The 22897-nt window shown below is 48.1% G+C and overlaps 1 protein-coding gene across 11 annotated transcripts in view; it reads left to right on the top strand.

Moving 5' to 3' along the window:
* The window catches only part of PC (pyruvate carboxylase), a 240206-nt gene that overhangs the window by 96979 nt on the left and 120330 nt on the right, over window positions 1-22897 (top strand). For all 11 annotated transcript variants that reach the window (XM_075130375.1, XM_075130380.1, XM_075130382.1 and 8 more), the window contains 6 exons: window positions 14329-14464; window positions 14945-15129; window positions 16479-16644; window positions 17135-17280; window positions 18332-18449; window positions 18856-19007. In XM_075130375.1, the coding sequence (XP_074986476.1) occupies window positions 14329-14464; window positions 14945-15129; window positions 16479-16644; window positions 17135-17280; window positions 18332-18449; window positions 18856-19007 (903 nt within the window). The remainder of the gene's footprint in view (window positions 1-14328; window positions 14465-14944; window positions 15130-16478; window positions 16645-17134; window positions 17281-18331; window positions 18450-18855; window positions 19008-22897) is intronic.

Below are 22897 nucleotides of genomic sequence, written 5' to 3'. Positions count from 1 at the left end.
AATCAAGGTTGGATGTTTTTCCGCTCAGGTTCAACCAGGAATTGTTTCAGGGCTGGTCTATAGTCTGTGTCAGACGGCAGATCGGACTGGAGGGCCACAGCATTAGACTGTCTGAATCTGTGTTCTGTCCGAACATTATCAGCCAGCAGCACCGTGAGCTCAGCTTAGGTACATGCTGGGTTGGACGCATTTGGGCTTTGGGGGGGGGCAGTGTGTAGACGGACAGTCATCTCTGGGAAAGCTCAGCATGCAGGGTTCTTTACTAGTGGAGAAAGGCATAACAAGGATCAGCGGCCTGGTTCTGTGCAGCAAGGGGGTGATGGGGGATAATGGCCTGTGCTCTAATTAGATTGGTGCAGCTGAGCAGACCGGCTTGGCTGTGCAGTATGGCAGCCCCCCAGGATTGTCCTGGAGTCTCCAGGAATTAAAGACTAACCTTCAATTAAAGATTATGTCACGTGATGAAACCTCCAGGAATGCACCCAACTTAAATTGGCAACCCTAGTATGAGACCATCTCCCTGGGGCTGCAGGTGACTTGGAAGAACAGCTGTTCAGAGATTCCTCCTCCTCCCTGCTCTGCCTTCGCTTCATTAGCTCACTGGAAAAATGGCATATTGCAACCCATGTGGCAGTGTGAGTTGCTGCCTGGGCTGATGTCTGTGCCAGCTCGCCCTGCTGGGAGCGCATGGTACTCCTGCCCTGATGGGAAGGGAGTGGAGTCTAGTGGTTAGAGCAGGGGGGTGCTGGGAGTCAGGACTCCTGGGTTCTATTCCCAGCTCAGGGAGGGCAGTGTGTGGTCTGGTGGTTACAGTAGGGGAGGGCTGGGAGTCAGAACTCCTGGTTTCTATCTCTGGCTCTGGGAAGGGAGTGGTGTCTAGTGATTGGAGATGGAAGTTAGGACTCCTGGGTTCTATTCCCATGTCTGGGAGGGGAGTGGTGTCGAGTGGTTAGAGCAGAGGGGCCAGGACATCTGGGTTCTAGTCCCAGCTCAGATGCTGACTTTGTGTCAATCACTCACTGTTTTTCCCTTTCCTTATCTGCGCCATGGGGATCCCTGTTCTTTAGGTAAGCCCCTTCATTTTCAGTTTAAACCGATTTTTACCAAAAATTCCCGGGTTTTACAAAAGTATTCATTTTTTCCCTTATTTAACCCTACTTATGTATCATTCAAATATATAAAAAATAACTTGTTTTATTAGGAAAATACAATACATTGCATGAGATCTATGTATTACAATAATACATTAGTCTGTGTATATGCAAAGCTGCCTGTTGAAGTAAGTTTATGTATAAGTCTAGAAGATACATACAATAAACAAATGTAAAGTTATTCAAATGGTTATTCAAATGTAAAGCTTTATTTGGGGATTAGAGATCTATTGTTTTCTTAAACTCCGAGGTGGCATTGTGTTTTGAGTTCTGTTTTGGTTCTGCAGCAAACCACACTGATGAACGGAATTCAAAGTATTAAATGTATTGAATACTTTTTTCCTGTCTTTCCGTCCACCAAAATAAAGCCCGATATTTACCCAGAAAAATTATTAATAGTTTTTTGCACTTATTTTTTACCTGTTTTGTTGTTGTGGTAATAAATAGTGATAAATTCCCAGGAAAAAATAAATAAAATAAAAACTGAAAACGAAGGGCCCTATCCTTAGGGTACAGTTTCCAAAGAGATCTGAGGGAGTTTCACATCCAATTCCTGTTGACTGTCAGTGGGAGTTAGGCCCTTATTTCCTTGGTCCCTTTTGAAAACTGCCTCCCCCTCCCCCCAGCAATGAAATCGATACCTCCCGGGCAGGGATCATACATTTTTATACAGCTCCTAGTGCAATAGGAGCCTGATCTGAATTGAGGCCCTGGATCATTAGTGCAATTCAGAGAATATTTCAATGGGACAGCTTTCCATCAAAAATAGCAGTTTTGTTGAAAGGTCTGACAAGATCCAATGGCTGGAAGTTGAAGCTAGACAAATTCAGACGGGAAGTAAAGCGCAAATTTGTACCTGTGAGGGGAATTAACCAGTGGAACAACTTCCCAAGGGCTGTGGTGGATTCTCCATCGTTGGCAATTTTAAAATTGAGATGGGATGTTTTCCTCACAGATCTGCTCTGGTTCAACTGGAATTAATTCAGGGACATCCTATGGCCTGTGTTATACAGGAGGTCAGTGGAGATTATCACAGCTGAATACATCCCTGGGTTTAACCCCAGGGAGGGAGACGAGCTATTGAAGCTAACGGACAACGTTAGCACAAGGACAAATGGGAACAAACTGGCCAGGAACGAACTGAGGCTGGCAATGAGAAGGTTTCCAACTAAAGCTGGGCAAATAAGTGATTTTTTTGGTTAACTGGCAGCTCTGAAAAATAAAATTTAAAAAAAAGTCAGTTCAGATCAAAATGAATCTGAAAACCTCAGCTATTGATAAAGTCCATTTTGGGTTGGACAAAAACATGCTGTAGCTCTGCCAAGGGATCTGGGCTGAATGCAGTGAGACTTAACAACCTCCATCCGTCTGGGGTTTGAAAAGATTGAGAGGTGATTTGTTTATAGTGTCTAAGGACCTTCTGGGGGAGAAAATCCCAGATTCTAACGGGCTCTTTAACTTAGTGGAGAAAGGCAGAGCAAGACCCTGTGGCTGAAAGTTAAGCCAGACACATTCAGATTAGAAACAAGGCTCCAATTTTTAACAGCATTGATAATTAACCATTCGAACAAATGCCCAAGGGAGGTGATGGAGTCGCCTTCTCTCGATGTCATCAAATCCAGACTGGATGGATGCCTTTTTGGAAGATGTTTTAGGCCTTATCTACACTGCCACTTTACAGTGCTGAAACTTTCTTTGCTCAGGGGTATGAAAAAACACACCGCTGAGCAATGCAAGTTTCAGCGCTGTAAAGTGGCAGTGTAGACAGCTCCTCGTGGAGGTGGGTTTTTTACAGCGCTGATGCCACGACTACACAGCCACGTTAAAGCGTGAAACACAAGTGATTGGGAAAATACAGGGGGAACTAGGTGGAATTCCTTTTTCTCTGTGCTATACAGGAGGTCAGACTAGGTGATCTAACTGTCACTTCTGGCCTTAAGCTCTATGAATTTATTAATAAATAGATCCCAGCTTTGGTGAATAATTGCTAAATATTACAATGCTCTTACTTACCACCCCAAAATTGTCCATCTGTTGTCTGAATCTCTGTCCTGTTGATTTCCTGTGTATACTTTGTGGCTTATCTGACTTCATTTTTCCAGTGTCTCTGGTTTGCACACAAAAATAAGTGATATGTCTACTATACAACAGACCTATGGGGCAAACTTTGATCCCCACAGTAGAATCTCAGCTTGCATCATTCTATTTCACATCTACCCCCATGTGTTAAGTTAATACATAGGTAAAGGAGGCTACTGTTCAACTGGCCATGCTGATGTTGTTTGGAAATGTTGTTCTGTATTCTCTGGCCAAGTAGGGCAAAGGCTATTGCTGAGCTCTTCCCCTTTCACAAAATCAGTGACCATCACAATTTTTCCCATGGAAAATTTGTTTTTGGTCAAAAAACAACCTTTCCCCCGCCAAAATGAAAATAATTACCAATCTTAGCATTTTTCCATTTCTCAGGAAAATTTCCCCGCCATTTTTTCCACCTCCACAGTGAAAGTTTATTGCCACTTTATGTTTAACAAATATGCAGGGGTTTTGGGAGAAAACATGGGATTCTGTAATAAAAACCATATTTGGGGAAGATTTATCGAAAGACAGGAAATGAGTCTGTTTCAAACCGGAAACAGCTTTAAAATATGTCACAAAGCATGTTCCCCTTTTTCAACTACTTCTGCATAGAAGCAGGAGATTGTAAAGTCCTAATAGAACATGGAAGGTTATTAGGCTGCATGATGTTTGTTTTGTGGTTTTGCTTATCTTGCTATTATTTGCATTACAGTATCATCTAGAGCCCCCTACTGAGATTGGGGCCCCATTGTGCCAGGTGCTGCACAGACTCCCAATAACACAAAGTGTTCATAATTCGGGAATCAGCCTTCAAAAACTCATGAGATGGGGTTGAAAATCGTGAGATTCTCACATAACAAAGGGAGGGTTCTTTTGATTTGCCTTCTGGCTTTTGAACCTTTTGGGTTAATGAAAAGGAGTACTTGTGGCGCTTTAGAGACTAACCAATTTATTTGAGCATGAGCTTTCGTGAGCTGCAGCTCACTTGCTGTAGCTCACGAAAGCTCATGCTCAAATAAATTGGTTAGTCTCTAAGGTGCCACAAGTACTCCTTTTCTTTTTGCAAATACAGACTAACACGGCTGTTACTCTGAAACCTGTCATTTTGGGTTAATGGTTTCCAGCTTTTTTCTAGAACTCCAAGGGCTAGAAAATTGGTTGTTTTTTGTTTTGTTTTTTACGTGAAAGCTGCAATTCTCCCAGAAGCATTAACTCTGGGAGCTGAGACTTTAAAACAAACTCTCTATATTTTAATACTTATAATAGAATCCCAAGTGTTTGCAACACCCTGTGATGTTTCCCACTGCAGTAGCATTCTGTATTCGGCACTGGTGTGACTGCTGCTGGAATCCTGTGTCCGGTTCTGGTGTCCACAATTCAAGAAGGATGTTGATGATCTGGAGAGGGGTCAAAAAAGAGCCATGAGAATGATTAAAGGGTTAGAAAACATGCATGAGAGACTCCAGGAGTTCAGTCTGTTCATTTGAACAAAGAGAAGGTTAAGGGTGACTTAAGTCTATAAGTACCTACAGGGAACAAAATTTTGATAATGGGCTCATCAATCTAGCAGCTAAAAGTCTAGCAAGAGTCAAAGGGTGAAAGTTGAAGTTAGACAAATTCAGACTACAAATAAGGCACACATTTTTAACAAGGAGGGTAATTAACCACAGGAATAATTTAACAAGGGCTGTGGTAGAATCTCCGTCACTGGGAATTTTTAAATCAAGATGGGATGTTTTTCTAAAAGATCTGCTCTCGTTCAAACTCTAAGTTCAGGGAAGTCCTATGGCTTGTGTTATACAAGCGGTCAGAACAGATGGTCATAGAATCTGACAGACTCTGTGAATGTGTAGTCCTAGCCTTCCCACAGTGATCACCAAGACCTGCAACCAAGTATGAAAGCTACAAACCACCTTGGAATTTACCACAGTTTTAGTTACTTAAAAGTCTACTAATGCCATCAGTAGAGATGATATTTTCACCTTTCTCGGTTGGGAACTGGATGCACAAATTTTTAAGGCCAGAAGGGTCCATTAGATCCTCTACTCTAACCTCCTGTATAGTGCAGGCCAGAGAATGTCACCCATTTACCTCTGCATTGAGCCCACTAACTCATACCAGACTAAAGCATCTTCCAGAAAGGCTTCCAGTCTGGGTGTGAAGCCAGATGGAGAATCCACCACTGCCCTTGGGAATTTGTTCCAATGGTTAATCTCCTACGGCATTAAACATGTGTGCCTTATTTCTAATGTGAATGTGTCTAGCTTTAACTTTCAGCCATTGGTTCTTCTTGGTCTACCTCTCTCCGCTAGATTAAAGAGCCCTTTAAGACCCAGGATTTTCTTCCCACGAAGGTCCTTGTACACTGCAATCAAGTCACCTCTTGATCTTTAGGAGAAGTTAACCAGCTGGCGCGCCTTCAGCCTCTCACTGGAAGGCATTGTTTTCCAGGCCCCAAATCGTTTCTGTGGGTAGGGATGGGGCATCCTCATCCCACCTTGCTGGCTCAGCTGGAGCCAGACGTCTGGCTGAATCTGTACAACCCTACTTTGCTTTGCATTCGGCGCAGAACGGCTAGCAAACAGTAATGAGATTTCTCATTGCAATCCAGAGCTGTGCTTCTGAATAGACCCCCACTGTGTGCCATAAAACTGCCACTTAGGCATGTGCAATTGGGCGTTCGATGATAAAAGCTTGGCAGCCTCTTCCCTCTCCCCCGCAAAGCCATATTTTTGGAAACCAACAGCAGCGCATTAGCCAGACCCAGCTGATAGAAGCTGGATCCACACTGCTCTGCTTGCCCATGCGTAGCTGGTCTGAGAAGGAATGAGCAAAGCAGGGGATGCATAAATATCCATGGAAGGCAACTCTTGGTCATGCAGGGAGCTGCCTGCCTCCTGACAGGCACCCAGTGGCTGAGGGGTGTGTGGGGGGGTGTTCTGAAGCTTGCAGGATGGGTCACCTGTCTTAGCGCCTCCCTGGTGCTGTTGCACTGGCTCTGCTAACATTTGCCGATTGTTTTATAGATCCTCATTTCTCTGGTGAACTGTCTCAATTCGGGAGCTATAGGGAAATCGCAGCCACTTTGAATGGTCCCTGTTTGCTCATCAGTAAAGGTGACTCTGGTGTTTCAGGGATGGAGAGGAATTAGCTACCACTTGTCCATTATCTGGGCTGGGGTCTCTGGTTGAAGGCCCCAAAATGACTGGCATTAAGAAATGGATCATTGCAGAGCCCCTGTGTACAGTTTTCTCCTCTCGGCATCAGTGATATTGACAGCTGCTGCTATGGCTCCACGGGACACATATGTGGCTACCTGGAATGGAAAGGTAGTGCTCATCCAATGGACAATAATGGCGCCGAATCCATCCATTGAGGCATGAGCTTTTTCGTACTGTCCTTATACCCTTCTGTCATCATGGAAGTGTTTAGTGGCCCTGACTGAGAACAGCCACTGCACAGATCCCAGCCAAGATCGGGGGGGCCCATGTTGTGCTGGGCACTGCATAGACCCCGACTGAGATAGAGTCCTTCATTGTGCCAGGCACTGCTCAGACACACAGTGAGAGGCAGCCCCTGCCCCGAAGAGCTCACATTCTAAATAGACAAAGGGTTGGAGGGGAAACAAATGCCCAGAGAGGGGAAGGTCCATGGATGCCCAGGGTCGGTGGCAGAGCTGGGAATAGAACCCCAGTGTGCTGATGGCCAGTGTAGTGCCCTGCCCACTAGTCCTGCTCTGAAGAGCTTACAGTCGACACATGCATGGTAAAAAAGAGTGAAAGGGGAAACTGCTGAGCCTCTGAGGTGAGGGATGAATGGCTGATGCCATTTGGGAGCAGGGATTCCAGGCTTTCAAATGGGCTAAATGACTGGTTTATGCCCCTAGTGGTGGCTGATGTAATCACAGAAGAGTTGCAGCATGGGAGAAGCAAGATGGCAGGTGGAAGGACATGATTTGAGGGTGAGGTTATCCAAACAGGAAGGACTGGAAAGGAATTCATCGCTCACTGTATTCTCAGCAGTGGGGCCAGGATGAATTTCAATCCCTGGTGCCCACATTTTTCTAAGCTCCGATGAGGTTAAAAGTAGAGGGTGTCAAATAACAGATTTTTTTTTGTTAGTTAGCGATTCCAAAAATCAAGAAAATCGTGTTGAGTCGAACTGAGCACAACATTATCTGCAATTTTTAGCGAATTGAAAAGTTGAAAAAAAAATCATTTTGGGTTGAACAAAATGTTTTGTTTCCAGCTTTTAAAAAAAATGAAAGGGAAATTTCAAAGCAAAAAGTTGTTTTGAATCAAAAAATCAAAACTTCTCATTTTGAACAAGTACAGTTCGGTCTCTGCTGCACACATATGTCTATGCCTGAACACTGTGAAAAGCCTGCCTGAATTGGGCTAATCTCTTGTAACGTGTGTGTTCTTCACCACGTCCTGGGCACAGAAATTTGGGCCCTGTCTCCCATGCCTGAAAGAGCCAAGAGTAGTGATGTTTCACACGCTTTAAAAGGGCTTCTGGCAAATTCAGTCTGACGGGTGCAAACCCATTAGAGTCTCATGTCTGGCTCTTTATTGCAGTCACAAGCACATGTAAATAGAAGCCAACTTTCAGGGATCTCGTGAGCCAGGCGCCAGAGTTGGTGAGCCTGCTGAATGGACGACGGAAGCAGGCTGCCTTGGAACAAATTACATGTTGCTTCATGGCTAAATCCCCATTCCTTAAGAGGCTAAGTCAGAGGCAATGAGGTCTGGTGGAAAAGGCCACTGGGTTGGAGCCAGGACTCCTGGGTGCTAGTCCCTGCTCTGGGAGAGGAGTGGGGTCTAGTGATTAGAGCAGGGAAGGATTAGGACTGTTCTGAGCTCTGATCTTGGGCAAGTCACCCAGCGTTTGTCTATGTATCTTGTAAGCTCTCTGAGGCAGGGACTGCCTCTGGTGTCTGTGCAGCACCTAGCACAGTGGGGGCCCTGATCTCGGTCAGGGGTCTGTGCAGCACCCGGAGCCCCTCATTGTGCTCTGTGCAGTGCCAGGATTAATGGGGTTCCCCAGTCTTGGTCAGGGTCCAGGCAGTATCCAACCTAACTGGAAAGCGACTTGGGTGATAAGAAATAGCCAGCATGGATTTGTCAAGAACAAATCATGCCAAACTAGCTTAAGTTCCTTCTTTCATGGGTTTACTGGTCTAGTGCGGGGGAGGAGGGGGAGCAGTAGATGTGGTATGTTTTGATTTTAGTAAGGCTTTTGGCACAGTCCCACATTACAGTCACATAAGCAAACTAGGGAACTGTGGCTAGACACAGTTACTGCGAAGTGGGTGTTCAGCTGGTTGAAAGACCATACTCTCAGAGTAGTTATCAATGGGTCGCTGTCAAACTGGGAGGAGATATCTAGTGCGGTCCCTCAGGGATTATTCCTGGGTCTGGTTCTATTCAATGTTCTCATTGGTAACTCGGATACTGGAGTGCAGACTATGCTTATAAAATTTGCAGATGACACCAAGCTGGGAGGGGTTGCATGCACTTTGGAGGACAGGATTAGATTTCAAAACAAATTGGAGAATTGGTCTGAAATCAACAGGATGAAATTCAATAAAGATACCTGCAAAGCCCCTGCACTTAGGAAGGAAAAATGAAATGCTCAGCTACAAAATGGGGAATAACTGGCTAGGCAGCAATACTGCAGCAAAGGATCTGGGGGTGATAGTGGAGCACCAATTGAATATGAGTCAACTATGTGATGTGGTTGTGAAAAAGCCGAATATCGTTCTGGGGTATATTAACAGGAGTGTTGTACGTAAGACGTGGAAGGTAATTGTCCCTTGCTGCTCAACACTGGGGAGGCCTCAGCTGGAGTACTGTGTGCAGTTCTGAGCTCCACACTTCAGGAAAGATGTGGATAAATTCGAGAGAGTCGAGGGGAGAGCACTAAAAATGAAAAAAGTTTAGAAGACAACCTGATCTATGAGGAAAGGTTACAAACTCTGGGCATATAGTCTTGAGAAAAGAGACTGAGGAGAGACTTGAAAGTCTTCAGATATGTTAAGGGCTGCTATAAAGTGGACTGTGACTTTTCTCCATGTCCACTGAAGGCAGTTGTTCTCCATGTCCACTGAAGGCAGGACAAGAAGTCATGGGCTTAATCGGCAGCAATGGAGATTGAGGTCAGATATTATGAAAAATTTTCTGACTCTAAGGGCAGTTAAGCTCTGGAACAGGCTTCCAAGGGAGTTGTGTAATCCCCATCACTGGCGATTTTTAAGAAAAGCTGGACAAACACCTGCGAGGGAGGGTCGAGGTTTAGCTGGTCCTGCCTCAACGCAGGGGGCTGGATTTGATGGCCTCTCAAGCCCTACACTGCTATGATTCTGTGAGGTCAGTGGCTGAGCTGTAAATAGAACCCAGGCATCCTGACTCCCAGTTCTGAGTGTTATCCACAACCGTGCCTGTGTTTTGTGGGGCTTTTTAGTTGCAATTCTCTCTTGAAATACCAACCCAACATCCGTTTCTCTTTCTGAAATTCTCTTACGCTGGGTGAGGTTTATAAAAAGTGTTGGATCTGTGCAGAAAAACCAAAGTAGGAAAGCAGATCTAAGGGAGACAGAATTGTACACTGTGTTGCTCCTGGCATGCCTAAAGCCTGGAACGGTGAAAATCTCGTTAAGAGAGGTTGGGAGGCATTTGCAGTCACTTTCTACCTTCCTGACTCCCAAAGAAGCCAGAGGAAACCAGTACTGGGCTTTTCTTTTTATCTGTGTTTTGTACTTAATTAGAGGAAAGAGGGTGCTTTTTGCTATTTGGCTCCAGGAGATTAGGTGATTTGCTAACAAATTATTTCCATCACAGTTCGCTCCATGATGAAGCTGTCTCCTGGCCCACTGTGTGGCTTGGTGGAATGCTACTGGATGGGGGAAAGCAGTGACTCTGAAATGGACTGTGGATCATGGTGGTTATAATACTACTGACAACTCTGGTGATATTTCAGAGGTTCTTAGGCCAGAAGGGACTACTGATCAGCTAGTCAGACTTTCTGCATAACAGCCCATAGGCCTGGCCCTGAATTAATTCCCATTTGAACTAGAGCAGAGCTTTTAGAAAAACATCACAAGCTGATTTAAAAATGGCCAGTGATGGAGAATCCACCACATCCCCTGGTAAATTGTTCTTATGGTTAATTCTCACTGTGAAAAAAAAAAAAGTGCACCTTATTATTCCATGTCCAAATTTGTCCAGCTTCAAATTCCAGCCACTGGATCTTGTTAGACCTTTGCTAGACTGAAGAGCCCTCTTTTATCAAATATCTCTTCCTCCTGTAGGTACTTATAGACTGTGATCAAGCCAACCCGTAACCTTCCTGGTGTGTTTTCTTAAATCCTGGAGGCATGTGAGCCTGTCAGTTTTTCATTTCCAAACAATTTCTGCCAGTTCAATTTAGGGAGAAAAACTGAAAATGGGACCCCTGAAGGCTAAATAAAAAGAACCGGATATTTATTCTTTTAAAAAATCTCATGCTTTTTAAGACGATCTCATGATTTTGAGGGGCCTGACTCATGATTAGGGCCCTACCAAATTCACGGTCCATTTTGGTCAATTTCACAGTCATACAATTTTTAAAAAAGTAAATTTCATTATTTCAGCAATTTAAATCTGAAATGTCACTGTGTTGTAATTGTAGGGGTCCTGACCCAAATAGGAGTTGTGGGGGGGGGTCACACGGTTATTGCAGGGGGAGGGGTTGCATTACTGCTAACCTTACTTCTTACTTGGATTACTGCTAACCTTACTGTGCTGCTGCTGGTGGTGGCTCTGCCTTCAGAGCTGGGCAGCTGGAGAGCAGCGGCTGCTGGCCAGGAGCCCAGCCTTGAAGACAGAGCCATTGCCAGCAGCAGCGCAGAAGTAAGGATGGCCTGGTATGGTATTATCACCCTTACTTCTGTGCTGCCGCCTGCAGAGCTGGGCCTTCAGTCAGCAGCCACCATTCTCCGGCCGCCCAGCTCTGAAGGCAGCGCAGAAGTAAGGGTGGCAATACCATGACCCCCCTAAAATAACCTGGTAACACCCCGCCCCCACCTCCGCAACTCCATTTTGGTCAGGACCCCTGTCAGGGTTCCTTCCCCACTCTGAACTCTAGGGTACAGATGTGGGGACCCACATGAAAGACCCCCTAAGCTTATTCTTACCAGCTTAGGTTAAAAACTTCCCCAAAGTACAAACTTTGCCTTGGCCTTGAACCGTATGCTGCCACCACCAAGCGTTTTAAACAAAGAACAGGGAAAGAGCCCACTTGGAGACGTCTTCCCCCAAAATATCCCCCAAACCCTACACACACCCTTTCCTGGGGAGGCTTGAGGATAATATCCTAACCAATTGGTTACAAAATCATCAAAGACCCAAACCCCTGGATCTTGGAACAAAGGAAAAATCAGTCAGGTTCTTAAGAGAAGGATTTTATTAAAAAAAAAAGAAAGGTAAAAATCATCTCTGTAAAATCAGATGGAAAATACTTTACAGAGTATTCAGATTCAAAACACAGAGGATCCCCCTCTGGGCAAAACCTTAACGTTACAGAAAACAGGAATAAACCTCCCTCTTAACACAGGGAAAATTCACATAAAACAAAGGATAAACTAATCCGCCTTGCCTGGCTTATCTATACTGACTGCAATATTGGAGACTTGGATTAGGATGGGTTGGAGAAGGTTGATTTCCGTCTGGCCTCTCTCAGTCCCAAGAGAGAACAACCACGTAAACAAAGAGCACAACAAAAGCTTCCCCTGCCCACCCCCCCAAAGATTTGACAATATCTTGTCCCCTTATTGGTCCTTTGGATCAGGTGCCAGCCAGGTTAGCTGAGCTTCTTAACCCTTTACAGGTAACAGGATGTTGTCTCTGGCCAGGAGGGATTTTATAACACTGTATACAGAAACCCTTCCCTTTATATTTATGGCAGCCCCCAGTTTGAGAAACGCTGGTCTCCCCCAGGAAATCTGTATAGTATAGGGTAAAAGCACACAAGAGATGAGATTTCACCGGGGAGACCAGATTTCACGGTCTGTGCTTTTCATGGCCGTGGATTTGGTAGGGCCCTCCTCATGATTTTTGAATGTCTGGGTTTGCAATGTTGGGACGCCTGCTGGCTGTGAGTTCCAGGCATGATGCGGGGGCTCACACAGTCACTACCTGTGCCTGGTAAAGTTTTCAGTTGGCGCAAAGCTCGGCGGAGGGGGAAAGAGCAATGGTGAAGGGGTCAGTTGCACAAAGGGAGCTTGGCCGCTGGGAACCTAGGGTCATTTGAGCAAGGTGCGCTCAAATACAGCCTGAGGCAAGGGCGTACCTCCAGGCACAGGGCACATCAGGTGCATTACAGGACAGGGGCTATACCCTGGAATTCAGGGGCTCCACAAAGGACTCGGTTCTGTAAACCAAATGACCGTGAGCTACTGCCGCAATGCGAGGGCTGCGATCTCACATGATCCTGGGGTGGATCAGCGAGGGGGGGAGGGGGGGGGGGTCGAGCAGGAGGGGGAAGTGGCATCACCTCTGTATGCATCATCTGTGACTTCAATACTGCTTCCAGCTCTGGGGTGCGCACTTCGAATCATTGCAGAGAAAGAGCCACAAGAACAATCCAAGGGCAGGAAAACCTGCCTCCTAAGGAGAGGCTCATAACAATGCACCACATTGCCCTATGTGTTGCTGCAGAGAAGGGGGGATCAGTGCCTATCCCCTTCCAGGGAGTGGGGACCCTGGGTCACAGAGGGACAGCACCCAGCCAGTTTTCCTAGACAGCCCCCCCAACCTGGAGCCAGCTCGGCGCCGGTGCCCCCTAAAGGGGAAAGGCCCCATGACCTATTTCCCAGTCCACACCCCTCTGAGCCAGCCAGTCCTCTGAGCCTGGGGCTGTATCAGAGATGGCACCCCCAGGGTGGAAAAGACCCCATATTCCATTCCCGACCCTGCATAGCCAGCCAGTCCCCTGCCATGGACCCGGATTGGAGCTGGTGCCCTCTCAAGGAGAAAGGCCCCATATCCCATTCCCCTCCACTCAGTTCTCTCTCACGCACCCAGTCCCTGACAATATTATCCAGGCCAAGCTGCCACTTTGCCTTTGCTGTGTTAGCGTCTCCTTTGTTCCACTTGTCTCATTTCCAAGGACCTGACTGGGGGGAGAAGCCAGCCCAGAGCCTGAAGACACCTGAAAGCTAATTTTGGACCCGGGGCACTATTGATTCTCAGCTGTAAAAATAAATCTGCTGCTAAACGCCTGGTGATTTTTTTACCACTTCCCTGTTTAACCGCAAGGCGCTTGCTAGCTGCAGACAGGTTCCTCGGGCTGCTGCACGAAGAGCCCTTTACAGCTGTTGAAGTTGAGAACGAAAGGGTCATGCGCTTTGTAGGCTGTGCTGGCCGGGTGCATGGTTGCCCTCCATTTCCCCCATGCTCCCTGGGTGCCACCCAACCATCTGCTTCTATTTCAGGCACTCCCTGCAACACCTCCCATCTGCCGGGGGTTCTGTGTGCCCCCCCATTCTCCCTCCTCCCATACCCCGGGCCATCCTTTGCCCAGCGCTACAGGGGTCCCAATCTCAGTCAGGGTCTGCGCAGTACCCAGTACAAGGGAGTCCTTGATCTCTGGGTTTGTGCCGTTGACGGGGTCCCAGACTTGGTCGGGGTTGTGCAGTGCCTGGCACAGTGGAGGCCCTGATTTCAGTTGGGTCCTGTAGGCGCTGCTACAACACAAACAATAATCAAGATGAAATAGCATGAGGGTCACTCTGAATTCAGACTCATTCATCCAAGGGCAGAATTCACATCCATTCACCTCTAAGGCACTAGTCCCAGGGAGACATCCTCCTCGGCTGCAAATAGCCCTTTTGCCTCTGGTTAGGTGGAGATCTGGCTGCAGGAGGCCCTGGTTGGTCAGGCATCTGGCTGCAGGGAGCCCTTTCTCTGGTATATTCATACCCAATCACTGAAGCAGGGGGTTCTTCTCCCAAACCTTTCCCCGCTGTCCCTGGTGTCTGGGAGCCTTTGAGAGGGGTGCCTGTTCCCTACACGTGCTGCCCTTTGCATCACCCTGACGTGCCCCCCTGCGTGTGTCTCCCCAGATGCTGCAGCTGTGTTTCGTGAGAGGGGGCCTCGGGTTCCTGCGTGCCAAGCGCCTCTCCCTGATCCATGCCGCCTTCCAGAGCACCCAGCGGGTGGAGTACAAGCCCATCAAGAAAGTCATGGTGGCCAACAGAGGTAAGAGATGCACCCTGCCCCCATTGCTGCCACCCCATCCCAGCAGTGGATCCCAGAAACTCCTCTGTGGCCATGCTGAGGCCCCATCCTGTCCCATGACCATGACCCCCCACGACAGTGGCAGAGGGTGTTCCCTCCCAGAGAACCAAGGCTGGAAGCTCCCCCCTCCCATACTGATTCCAGCAGCCTTGGGTCAGGGAGCTGAGCCCCTCCTGCCCTACACTGAGTTTCCTTAGGGTGGGGTTGGTACGGCCCCCCAGGGCAGTGGGGCAGGGAGCAAACACTCCATTGAGATGCCCTGGGTCAGCTTCCCCCTGGGAATGATCAGCTCAGGCATCGTTGACGTGCCAGTCACACTTGGGCAGCTTCCCACTCGCAGCATGATTGGCTCAGGCTCTCTGCAGACTCAGGCAGCCGGTTACACTCCTTTGCCTCCATGCACAAACCCCTGTGGGTCACTCTTTGGTGTGTGTGTTGCAGGGGAAATTGCCATCCGGGTGTTCCGAGCCTGCACCGAGCTGGGGATCCGGACAGTGGCCGTCTATTCCGAGCAGGACACAGGGCACATGCACAGACAGAAGGCGGATGAGGCTTATCTCATTGGGAAGGGATTGCCCCCAGTCCAGGCGTATTTGCACATTCCTGACATCATCAAAGTAGCCAAGGTATGAGAGGAACGTGAGGGGCAGGGGTTACAATTCATAGAATCATAGAATATCAGGGGTGGAAGGGGCCTCAGGAGGTCATCTAGTCCAACCCCCTGCTCAAAGCAGGACCAATCCCCAATTTTTGCCCCAGATCCCAAATGGCCCCCTCAAGGATTGAACTCACAACGCTGGGTTTAGCAGGCCAGTGCTCAAACCACTGAGCTATCCCTCCCCCCCAAAGCAAAGGGACCGACGAGGATGGGATTCATAATTAATATTATGTGTAATCATGAACAATTATATTAGGGCTGTCAAATTATTAAAAATTAATTGCAATTGATCGGGAGATTAAAAAGGGTCACAATTAATTGTAGTCTTAATCGCACAGCTACACAATAATAGACTCCCAATTGAAATTTCTTATAAATCTGTTAGGATGTTTTCCTACATTTCCAAATATATTGATTTCAGTTACAACACAGAATACGCAGTGTACGGTGCTCACTTTCTATTATTAGTTTGGATTACAAATATTTGCACTGTAAAAAAGATAAACAAAAGAAACAGACTTCCGTTCACCTCAGACAAGTATTGCAGTGCAATCTCGATGGTGAAAGTGCGACTGACAATGTAGATTTCTTTTACCTATATATGTAATTATTATATAACACAATTGTTATATTGTTGTATGTTGATTAATTACTAATAATATAAACAATGTTAAACTTTAGAGCCCACAAATCCACTCTGTCCTACTTCTGTTCAGCCAGTCACTAAGACAAATAGTTTGTTTACATTTACGGGACTTAATGCTGCCCGCTTCTTATCTACAATGTCACCAGAAAGTGAGAACAGGCGTTCGCATGGCACTGCTGTAATAGAAAGTGAGCGCTGTACACTTTGTACTCTGTGTTGTAATTGAAATCAATGTGTTTGAAAATATAGAAAAACATCCAAAAATATTTATAATAAATTGCAGTTGGTATTCTATTATTGTTTAACAGTGCGATTAAGACTGTGATTAATTGTGACTATTTTTTATGTAGCTAATTTGTTTTCCATTAATCGCTTGAGTTAACTGCTATTAATTGACAGCCCTAATTATGATTAATAATTACACATTAGATTGGCTTGAGGGTTGGGCTGGGAGTTCTGTTCCTTAGTCTGGGAAGGGAATGGGGTCTGGTAGATTACAGCGCAGGGAACTGGGTGCCAGGACTCCTGGGTTCTATCCTGCCTCTGACATTCAATTGGCCCCATTCCGTGCCTCAGTTTCCCTAATCTTCTGGGCACTTGAAGGCCTGTGGATTTTAAAGAGCCAATGTGCCATTTTTCTAACGCCTCTCTCACTGTGTCTGTGTCCCTAGGAGAATGAAGTGGATGCTGTGCACCCCGGCTACGGCTTCCTGTCTGAGCGCTCGGACTTCGCCCAGGCTTGCAGTGATGCTGGAATACACTTCATCGGCCCCAGCCCAGAGGTGGTACGCAAGATGGGTGACAAGGTGGAAGCCCGCGCCATCGCCATTGCTTCAGGTAGGGGGTGCTCTCCCCTCGCAGACAGTGCTGGCCCCAGTGTGGTACTAGGGGCTGCTGTGCTGCAGGGCATGGGGTGGGGAGAGCAGTATGGGGTGCATTTCCATGCAGGCAGGGCTGACCCCTGAGTGGCACTAGGGGGCTCTGTGTTGCTGGAAGTGCTGCATCTTAGATGGCTCTGCCCATGACTCACTGTGTAGGCTGGGGCAAGCCACTCTCATTAAATTTATTACAGTAGTGCCTAGATTGCCCAACTTGAGATAGGGACCCCGATCATGTTGGGCACTGTGTAGACCCCACCTGAAAGCAGGGCCCCTGTTGTACCAGGTGCTGTACAGACACACTGTCAGAGGCAGTCCCTGCCCTGAAAAGCTCATGCTCTAATTAGACAAAGGGTGGAAGGGGAAACTGAGGCACTGAGTGGGGATGGGCTTTGCCCAAGGTCAGTGGCGAAGCTGGGAATGACATGCCTGTATCTGCTCTCTCCTAGGGGTCCCTGTGGTGCCGGGCACTGACTCCCCAATATCATCTCTCAGTGAGGCTCATGAGTTCTCCAACAAGTATGGCTTCCCTATCATCTTCAAAGCTGCGTATGGCGGAGGTGGACGGGGCATGAGGGTCGTGCGCAGCTATGAGGTACCATTGATTCCAGAGCAAAGACACACCTGCCCTTAATACCCTTCTGGCTTCCTGGCCTCAGCTTCTGGGGCTGAGAGCATCAGTGGCATCTGCAGCTTCTGCTCCTGTGGCTGGTGCAGTTGCAGCTACTCTGATTGGCTGGCGTGTTGATGGTGCGAGAGCCTTCTCCTATGCGTCCCATGTGCAAACCTCCCAGCCACAGTGCTGGCTTCCTGTGTCCCTGTGCCAAACCATCTCCCATGTATCATCTCTCATCTCTGCACCCCCTTGCCAGAGGACAGCTACATCTCTTTAATTTCCCCTCCTGGAGGTCGCTGGGTGGCGAAAACATATGCGGTATCTTAGCGTGGTTTCAAGACAAACCTTTTATTGGGAATGGAAACTGTATATAGAAATATGATCAAAAAAGTCCTGCTACTCTCAGGCTGCAGCCTATGCTAGCCCTGCGCTGGGCTGCTTTGTCTCTGCTCCCAGTCTGAAGCGAGCCCCAGGAAACCCCGAGGCTGCATGAAGAGTGTACAGGAAGTGTGACATCTCTACACTGCCTGGAGGACGCACTCTATAGCACAGCAGAGAGAGAGGTGCCCTAATTTTACCCTTTGCTCCAAAGTGGATGGTAGCAGGGACTGAAGGGACCTTACCTTTATAGTGGCAGCATGGGTGCTGGAGTGGGAGGTAGGATGCCTGGGTTCTATCCCTGGCTCTGGTGTGGAGCTTGGGCAGGTCCCTTTCCTTCTTGGGCAATTTCCTCTCTCACCCTGTGTCTTTTTAGACTGTGAACTTTTCAGGGCAGGGACTGTCTCTGTGCAACACAAGGGACAATGGGAACCCCAACCTCATAATTTGCCAAAGATCACCAGTAAGTCAGTGGGAAAACTGGGAATAGAACCCAGACTCCCAGCCACTTATACTCCAGCGGCCCAGCCCACCAGACCTGAGTCCTCTCCCAGAGCTGAGAATAGAACCCAGGAGTCCTGAGTCCTAGTCAAATGCTCTGTTCATTAGGCCGCACTACTGAGTCAATCTCTCACCTATCTGCCCCCTACAGGAGCTGGAGGAGAATTACACCCGGGCGTTCTCGGAGGCGCTGGCTGCTTTTGGGAACGGGGCTCTCTTTGTGGAGAAGTTCATTGAGAAGCCAAGACACATTGAGGTCCAGATTCTGGGTGAGCCCTAATATCCCTCTGCCTCCCTGATCCAGCCCAGGGTGAACTGGCTGACTTAGGGGGGCAGGGAATGAGACACAGCTTCTTTCCTCTCTAGGGGGCACCAGCTCTGATCCAGCCCCAGGGCAGGGGGACTGGCTGACTCATAGGGGCAGGGAATGGGACGCAGGGCATTTCCCCTCCACAGGGTGCTGGCTCCGATCCAGCCCCAGGCGGGGGGACTGGCTGGCTCACAGGGGCAGGGAGTGAAACCAGGGCCTTTCCCCTCTAAGGGGTGCTGGCTCTGATCCAGCACCACAGTTGGGGGACACTGGCTGGGTGTTGCCTGCCTGGAGTCTCTTCTACACGTGACCCAGGGTACCCAGTCCCTGGAAGGGAATCAGCATTGACTTTCCCTTCTCTGCAGGGGACAAGTATGGGAATGTGGTGCACCTTTACGAGAGGGACTGCTCCATCCAGAGGCGGCACCAAAAGGTTGTGGAGATTGCCCCAGCGGCTCACCTCGACTCCCAGCTCCGTACCAAACTCACCAATGATGCCGTCAGACTGGCCAAGCAGGTACGAGCCACCCTGGAGATCCTGGGGCTGGGAGAGCAGGGGATTGCAGGTTGGAATAGAGGGGTATTGGCAGAGCTGGGTGTGTGTGGTGCCCAGTGCTGGGATAGCACAGGGCTGTGGATGGGAACTAGGGGAAGGGTGGTTGTGGCTTAATTGTTTCTTAGGAGCCTTCGAGGTGCTAGAAGCTGGGAATGGGCGACAGAGATGATCCCCTGTTCTGTTCGTTCCCTCTGGGGCACGTGGCATTGGCCACTGTCGGAAGACAGGATACGGGGCTAGATGGACCTTTGGTCTGACCCAGTACAGCCATTCTTATGTTAACTGTCTAGTATCATCTGTTCCACCACTGATCCTTTTTGAAGTATAAAATTGTTTCCTTTCTATCTCAAAACATTAGCTTTCTTCGGGAGGGGGGTGTAATCCAGTAACTAGGACATTGGGCTGGGAGCCAACACTTCTGGGTTCAGCTCTGGGAGGGGAGTGGGGCATGGGGGTTAGAGCAAAAGTGGATGGGCATCAGAACTTTGTGCCTCAGTTTCCCCGCAAAGTCACTGTAAGAGCTGAGAATAGTTCTGATTCCCAGCCCCCTTGCTCTGACCACTAGACCCCACTCTCCTCCCGGAACCAGGAATAGAACCTAGGAGTGCTGACTTCTAGGCTTTCCCTCTGCATTAACCCATTAGACCCCACTCCCCCACAGAGCCAGGAATAGAACCCAGGAATCTGAAAAGCTACCTCGTTATCCACCGTCATAGCCCTCCTCAAAACTCTCCTTTGCTGTGATGCTGACAAAAAACGTGCCAGTGGTCAGGCTGTTGGTGTGCTGAGCCCGCTGCCCCTCGCGCTGCCCATGACCGTCTCTGCCCATGACCGTCTCACGGTTTACTTGTACTTGCCCATCTAGCTCCATCCATCTCTTGTCTCTTGCCTTATCCTCAGGCTGGAAGCCCGGGGGCAGAAACCCTCTTTTTGTTCTGTGCATTTAGCACACTGGGGTCTTGGTTCATGACTAGGGCCCCTAGGTGCTACTGCAATACAAATGGTAAATATCAATAACCCTGACCCCCCAGCTCAGTGCTCTTGTCCATTAGACCACGGTGTCTCGAACCGTCCCATGCTGACAGCTCTCTGAATTCGGGAGCCCATGTTGTGGAGGGGGGCCCATCTGTCCATCTTTGTCACCCACGTTCAGTAGCCGAGTCCTTTGCAGACGCACTGGAGATGGAGTAGCTGAATCCGATGGGCGTTAAGAATGATGCATCTTGACAGAGCCAGGGCCCACTGTATTTCTTAATTGGCTGGCGTTCATTCCCAGAACACCTGATCTTGGTTGTGGGGACTTGATGGCTCAACTTGCCAGCCTGATTGCATCCTGCCTGGCTACAGTGTGTGGCCAGGAATCCTTTTCATTATTATGTGTATTACAGTAGCGTCTAGAGGACCTGACTGAGATCAGGACCCCATTGTGCCAGGCACTGCACAGACCCCGACTGGGATAGGGGTCACCGTTGTTGCTGAATGCTGCACAAACACTGGCTGACATCGGGGCCCCTTAGTGCCAGGCACTGTGCAGACACAGGGTGACAGCTCCTGCCCCAAAGAGCTTGCAGTCTAAATAGTAAAATAAGGAGGGGAAACTGAGGCAGTGAGTGGGGAAGGGACTAGCCTAGCCCAATGTCAGGGGTCTCCACATGCTACCGTAATACATATAATAACACTACAGCTCTGATTTCCTCCTGCAGGAGGTGGTGGTGGAATGTCGAAACTTAAATCCACTGGCTCTGCTGTATGGGAACACACCTCTTGACTCCCTGTCTGCTGAGAACCCCACTGGGATGCTCCTCGGCTCTGCAGTTTAGTAAACCATCACTGCAGCTCTGAGCCAGATGGACTGCAGTGGGGAACTGGGGTAATAATGGAATCTGTCAGCTGCCCGGAGCAGAGCAGTGAGCTCTGAGTGTGTGTGCATGTATGAGATGTTGCCCCCTGCTGGAGATAATGAGGCTGATGTGAGTGTGTGTGTGTATAGTTTGGATTTCCCTTTGTGCATGTGTGCCAACTTATGTGTGTGTGTGTGCACGCAGATTGGACTTCCCACTGTGTGTATGTTAAATGTGAACCTTATCCAAGCATCAGGACTCCTGGGTTCTATTCCCAGCTGTAGGAAGGGAGTGGGGTCTAATGGGTTAAAGTAGAAGGGGCTGGGAGTCAGAACTCCAGGGTTCTCTCCTTAGATCTGGGAGGGGAATGGAGTCTAGTAGTTAGAGCATTGGGGGGGCAGGGAGCCCGGACCCCCAGTTTTTTTTCCTGGATCAGGAAGGGGAGTAGAGCCTAGGGGTTAGAGCAGGGGGCAGATTTCAGCAGCTGGATAGGGTGTGTTGAGGTTGAGGGTGCCTTGTGTCTAAAAGGAGACAGGCACAGGTTGAGGCTTCATCTTCATGGTGGTGAATCATATTCAGATTTCTGTGAGATTGGGGTCTTTGTCCCAACCAGCAGCAAGAGATGGGGTAGGGGTATCTCGCAGATTCTGTCCTAGCAGTCGTAATGGGTGGCATCCAGACTGCAGCAAGGGAAACTGGGAGTTAAGATCGGTCCCATCCAGAGCAGTGGGCTTGGGGGTTAACACCCCTTGGGATGCCCAGGACCAGTTCCTCCTTCTCAGGACGTTCAGCTCAGGCTCCCTGCAGACCCAGGCAGGTGTCTTCACAAAAGAGATAAAAGATCAGGATGAAATTTTGAATCACAACACGGTTTCAGCACAAAATGTCCTTTTTGTCCAAAATGAACATTTCATAAAGTCACAGATTCCAAGGCCATCGGGGGCCATTGTGATCATAGTCTGACCTTTTGTAGAGAACACAGGCCAGAGAACTGCCCCAAAATAATTCCTAGAGCAGATCTTTTTTTTGGAAAAACATCTGATCTTGATTAAAAAATTGTCAGTGATGGAAAATCCACCCCAGCCCTTGATAAGTTTTTCCAATGGTTAATGACTCTCACTGTTAAAAATTGACACTTTATTTCCAGTCTGAATTTGTCTAGCTTCAACTTCCAGCCATTGAGTTGTGTTAGATCTTTGGTGGCTAGACTGAGAAACCCATTATCTAATATATTTTCCCCATGGAAGTACTTATAGGCTGGGATCAAGTCATCCCTCAACCTTCTCTTTGTTAGCTAAAAAGCTTGAATTCTTTGAGTCTCTCACTATGAGGCATGTTCTCTAATCCTTTAGTCATTCACATGGCTCTTCTCTGAGCCCTCTCCGATTTATCCACATCCTTCTTGAATTGTGGGTACCTGAACTGGACACAGGATTCCAACAGACTTTGTACCACTGCCAAATACAGAGGCAAAATAACCTCTCTAATCCTGCTCGAGATCTCTCTGCTTATGCATCCAAGGATCTCACTAGCTCTTATGGCCACAGCGTTGCACCGGGAGCTCATGTTCAGCTGATTCTGCACCACGACCCCCAAATCTTTTGCAGAGTCACTGCTTCCCAGGAGAGAGTCCCCCATCCTGTATGTATGGCCTAGATTCTTTGATCCTAGATATATACATTTGACATTTAGCCATATTAAAACGCATATTGTTTGCTTGTGCCTGGCTTACCAAGTGATCCAGATCACTCTGTATCAGTGACCTGCATTCTTTCTTATTTACCACTCCCCCATTTTTGTGTCATCTGCAAACTTGATCAGTTTGATGATTTTGTTTTCTTCCAGGTTATCAATAAAAATATTAAATAGCGTAGGGCTAAGAACCGATCCCTGTGGGACTTCACTAGAAACACGCCTGTTTGATGACAGTTCCCTGTTTACAATTACATTTTTCGACCAATCAGTTAGCCAGCTATTAATCCATTTAATGTGGGCCATGTTCATGCTATA

This window comes from Caretta caretta, chromosome 7 (genome assembly GCF_965140235.1).
Source record: "Caretta caretta isolate rCarCar2 chromosome 7, rCarCar1.hap1, whole genome shotgun sequence".
Lineage (NCBI taxonomy): Eukaryota > Metazoa > Chordata > Testudines > Cheloniidae > Caretta > Caretta caretta.
Note: the sequence above shows the minus strand (reverse complement) of the source record. Positions and strands in the feature narration are given on the sequence as shown.